General features: G+C 36.0%; 1 protein-coding gene across 1 annotated transcript; it reads right to left on the reverse strand.

Annotated features, from left to right (window-relative positions):
- Positions 1-2,910: 2,910 nt before the first annotated feature.
- Positions 2,911-3,810, reverse strand: LOC145675077 (zinc finger MYM-type protein 1-like). The gene has a single exon (XM_081745447.1). The coding sequence runs from the start codon at positions 3,808-3,810 to the stop codon at positions 2,911-2,913; it is 900 nt and encodes a 299-aa protein (XP_081601573.1).
- Between the last annotated feature and the right edge of the window lie 1,470 nt (positions 3,811-5,280).

The raw sequence follows: 5,280 nt of genomic DNA on the forward strand, positions 1-5,280 counted from the left end.
AATGGTCAAGTTGAAAAACAGGTGTGTAACAACAATAATTAATTTTATTTTTATGACATTTGTTTCTGAGGGCCTGAAGCTTAAGGAGTTTATGTACGTAAAGCGAAGTGGAAAGGGGTACCAACGAGAATATAAGTGTATACTCTTATATATTCTATAGTTTAAATGATATTCGTAAGTTTTGTTAAGTATCTGAAACATTATTCTGGCAAAGTGCTCAAAGTGCACTTTGAGCAGAACATTCATAGGAACCTATTACGAACCGAACCTAACCTAACTTTACCTAATCTAATCTAATCTAATCTTGTATAACCGAACCGTACCTGTTACGTACAAATCACATTGATTTTATTCCTTCTCGAATGCCACATCGTGTGGCAAAATCATTTGTTCTGATCAAAGTGCACTCTTACCATATTCTTATAATTGAAGGGCTGGCCAAGAGAGGGGGCTAAGCCACAGAAACTAAATTCCGATAAATCGAAGGGCAAAGTGTAGAACAAATACCTGCAAATTTTCCCGTGTGAAGGTGGTTCTTTTATGTATGTATACCACTCTATAGATATCTGTGCAATTTATAACCTGTAATACATAATGTAAAATGTGTTATATTGAGTAATAAACGAATATTTTGCAGTCACGACTTCTGACAATTTGGTTAATACACACTAAATACAACGGGTTAGGTTAGGTTTCTAACCTGACCTAACTTAACCTAACCTAACCAAATTAGGTTAGGTTAGATTCGGTTATATTAAGTTAAGGTTGATTAGATTTCTAGCGTAATCTAACCTATACTAACACAATCCAACCTAATTTGTTATTACATACCCGGAATCTCTGAAATTTTGAATAATGTTTGCTTTATGTATTTTAGGCCTACTACCTATTGAGAGGATTGGTTTATGGAAAGCATTTGAACTCCTTCCACCCTTAGAATTCACGTTTCAATGAAAGTGCAACGACAAAAATCCATAATGCCACCCTTCCCCACGCCCAAAGTGGATGAATTCGATTTTAAACGGTATCGGGTTGGTTACTATACATTTCAGTGACCCTGAAAACTATGGACTGGACACCAATTTGGCTTTTTTTGATTATTTGTCATCTCCTTCCTATTTCCTCTCATCCCGAGCCAAAAAATGATAAGATCATAAGTTAGGCATGGCTGCATTAAAGTACCAAAAATCGTTAAAGTCGGTCGAGGAGAAGTTAGCAATCAAACATTATTACAATGAATAGAAAATGCCCCCTCTTCCCCTTAAAACTAAAATTTTCAAAAACCAGTGGCGTGTGGTGAAGGGCTTTGTTTGGGTAAGCAATCCGAATTATAAAATTATTACAACGATCCCCCCCTGCTAAACTTAAGTCTGTCCTCTCCGCTGGTCTAATGGCTATTAGACGCACCAAAAGTGCATGGGGGCCCGGGTTCGATTCTCGACGAGAGGGTACATAAAATTTAATTTCACCATTTTTCACTTTCATAAATTATCCGCCTTCTTTAGCCTAAAAAGCCTAATATGGAACGTTAAACAATAAAAGGATGCCATTTCATTTTATATTGAGAAAACTTAATTGCAACTTAAACTGTATTGTTTCAACTTAATTATTTGAAAATGGATAATAATGACTCTGAATATGAATGTGCTTTTGCTGTTTATTATTAGGACAAATAAAGAATTAGAGCTATTAATTAAGCATGGTTTCATCCTACATTGTACAGAACGTCGAAGGGTTGGGCACAACCAGGCACATACGCAGAATTTTTGTTGGGAGGGGACCAAGGTTTGAAGATAAATTATATCACATTTTGTAAAATTACTCCCAAAATTAGACTAAATTTACAGAAAAGTCGGAATTTCGGGGTGCCCGGACCCCCAGATCCACCCTCCGTGTATGTCCCTGAGCGCAATAACTAGTAAGAGATAAAATGGAAGAAATAAATATGAAGCATGCAAATACAAGTGAAGATAAAATTCTTACCTCTTTTATTTGAAGTATAGTTGAATCCTCCTCTCTGTTTTTGCGAATCTTCTATGATACTGTCGTAAAATTCTTGATACTGTTGTAGGGATGTTAACAGTTCCTTCTCCAATGCTATCAGAGATAGATTTGTAAGTCTTTTCTGCCCTTGCGTATTGCGTGCATAGTTCTTAATATTTTTTTTTTTTTAATTTTGAAAAACTTCGTTCCACTGACGCACTACTTGCTGGAATTGTTAAAATTAATTCACATAACTTTGTCACTTCACTATATGCCTTCTCCAGCTCTTTGGTTTTGACGAAACGCAGAAGATCATTGACCCGTTTTTTGTGATCTTAAATTACTGAAGTCAAAAACAGCAGCATATGTTTCTCTCAAAGACTGAAGTATTTCTGGAAAACATGTTCTGTATTTTTGGAAGTTCTTCGCATTGAGTAACTCCAGAAAATGCAGGGACTCCAAATTACTGAATCTTTCTCTCAGTTGTTGTAATGTTACGTCGAATATTTCACAATACAGACGTTTATATTGCGTTTTGCAATCCAAACTACCGGCGCTCTTTTGACGTTTTGTTGATGGTTCTTGGACTTCACGTATTTTAGTCCAAAATTTCTCAAATACTTCTCTCTTGTTTTGCAGAACTCTTTCGAATTCCTTCACTTTATCTACACAATAACCAATGTCAGAAGCTTTAGTCTGCAAGATATCATAAAGGGTATCCGTAACTGGGAAAATACAGGCAAATATTTCTAAGAGAAATATGAAGTTGAACTCACCCATTGTACTTAAAGTTCCCTGAGCTCCTGTAAAACACTCTTAATCCCAATTCTCTTTGGAGCTGGAAATAATTTCGAAAAGGTCCATAAGTTCTTTCTTGTGCTCATAGATCGTTTGAACAAGACGAGAATTGTAATTCCAACGTGTCTGTCAAACACGAGGCAATCTCTTTTGTATCTCTACATCTACAGCGTGGGTTCTTTTTGTAGATGTAGAGAAAAATGCAGCAATTCCATTAAGAGTTAAGAAAAATATCCGACACTCTCTAACTTGAGATGCTGCCTGAGAGAGAACTAGATTCAATCTATGAGCTAAACAGTGAACAAACAAAGCCTGTGGATATGTCTGTTTTACTCTAGCTTGTAGACCGTTCAAATGACTCGCCATCACAGTTGCACCATCATAACTTTGCGCGACTAACTTTTCTCCACAGTTATATTCTTTCATGAGGTCACTCACAATATTGTACAAGGCTTCAGCTGTCCTATTCTCAGAAATATTTAAAAATCTAAGAAACCTTTCGTGAATTTCCCCTTCTACTGTAACGTATCTCATGACTACAGAAAGCTGAGCCAAATTAGCGACGTCTGTAGTTTCGACTACAGATATAGCTATAAATTTTGTTTCTTGGATTTCGTTTTTAATATGTGTCATCATAACATTACTGATTGATTCAATTAAATCATTTTGTATAATATTTGACAATCCAGTGAATACTGTTCCATTTTCTACGAACGTTCTCAGCTTCTCATCGTACTGACACAACTTCACAAGCTCGACATAATTTCCTCTGTTACTAGAATCAGATGATTCATCATGTCCCCTGAAAGCTAGTTCTTGTTTACCTAAGAAACATAAGATGTCAATAAGGCGTTTCATTATTTCTCTGTTTCTTCTTAAAAGTTCGTTGTGCTGCGAGTCCGTCACTTTCTTCTGAGAATCCAACATGTATTCTGTTCTTGCTTTTCCAAATGTTTTCTCATTTATTATGGCCTGAAGATGATTTTGAGTTAAACTATGCTTTTCTATGGCCTTGTGAACGTTTCCCATATCATTGTAACCACAGCTTGACCACACACTTTTCTCTTTTGAAAAAAGAAGACAACACCAACAATAAAGCTTTCGTTTTTCTGGGCAAGCGGTCAGCCATTCGTTGAGTATTAAATTTTTTTACACATGTTTTTGAAGCAGTAGTTATATTAAAGTCGGGCGTCGGTCTTCCTGCCGTAATAATGTTTTTCTTTTCTTCAAAGTTCCGCGAAGCAAAACTCTTCACCAATATATCACAAATCACGCACTTCTGTCCTCCGTCGACACCACTGCATTTAGGAGAGAGATCAATGTTCATTCTCCCTGCCGAACCACTAGCGAACGCAACTTCTTGGATTGCTTACCTTTGAGTACAACTCGCGGGCAAGTCTCCTTTATAAAACGTACAGCAATAATAATTGAATAGATGCACTGGAACTAACACTTATATACAAAAATGTACTATACACTAAGTATTACGCACTTAATATTATACATACAACTATAAGAATTAACCACTAAAAGCCACATATTTGGTTTAAAACATGGTTTACGATTAAACTGAATATGCAACCAGGTTCCGCAACTAAGAAGATTGCTTTTCTTCACGAAAGAAACCGAGCTAACACGATCGCATCCGATCCACCGGACGATTTCTGCTAGCCTCGCCGTAAATGACCGTGCAGTGCAGCTAGAAGATGAGCAATAGAAAAAAGCGAGAGTGTTTCATATGGTAAGGTACAACAATACAAAGCTTTCGATAAATAAGATAATTCTTATAGCAAATAAAGTAGTAATGATTGCTATAGATTTTAATTTATAATTTAAAGGTAAGCAGTGCTTACCTTGCGTATATTAAGAACACGCCACTGTCAAAAACAATCGAACATGTTTGTCTTTAAGCTTAATGAGGAATTTATATACCGAGTTTCATCTTTCTAACTTGATATGTTCGTGAGATACTGTATTTTAGGTACAAATTTTGAACCCCTTATACCCCTTAGGATTCGCCCTTTAATCAAAGTAATGTGATAAAAATCTTAGTTAGGCCAGGTCAACTCATGTACGGTACTAAAAATTATAAAAATCGGTCCAAAGCTCTAGAATGAATTAGCGAGTAAACATTATATTCATTTTTATTTGTATAGATAATTAATCATTATTGACGGTATTTATATACTTATTACATTATATTGTCTCATCTGTGAGTAGAAATAACTCATTATTTGTATTTGGAAAGACAAGGAATATCATCATTATGTATTGAATTTAGTTTTACGAATAAAGCGCGAAGTGTAACAAGCAGGCAAGCGAAAAAATCTTCACCGATACCTCCATATGACGTCACGGATAGGGAGCCAATCAGAACGCTAATCGCGAACTGGGGCTACCTGTTATTTTATATACCTTGGATATGACTTTTGCAGGAGTATACTAAAGCCTGTCTCAGACGGGACTGAAATAAGGCTGCGATTCAGGCTACAACTTGAA

The sequence above is a fragment of the Thermobia domestica genome, chromosome 18, assembly GCF_964235325.1.
Source record: "Thermobia domestica chromosome 18, izTheDome1.hap1.1, whole genome shotgun sequence".
NCBI classification, from domain to species: domain Eukaryota; kingdom Metazoa; phylum Arthropoda; class Insecta; order Zygentoma; family Lepismatidae; genus Thermobia; species Thermobia domestica.

Bases quoted from the DNA above. Each gene is read 5' to 3' on its own strand.
- LOC145675077 (XM_081745447.1), bottom strand. From the start codon at position 3,810: ATGGGAAACGTTCACAAGGCCATAGAAAAGCATAGTTTAACTCAAAAT.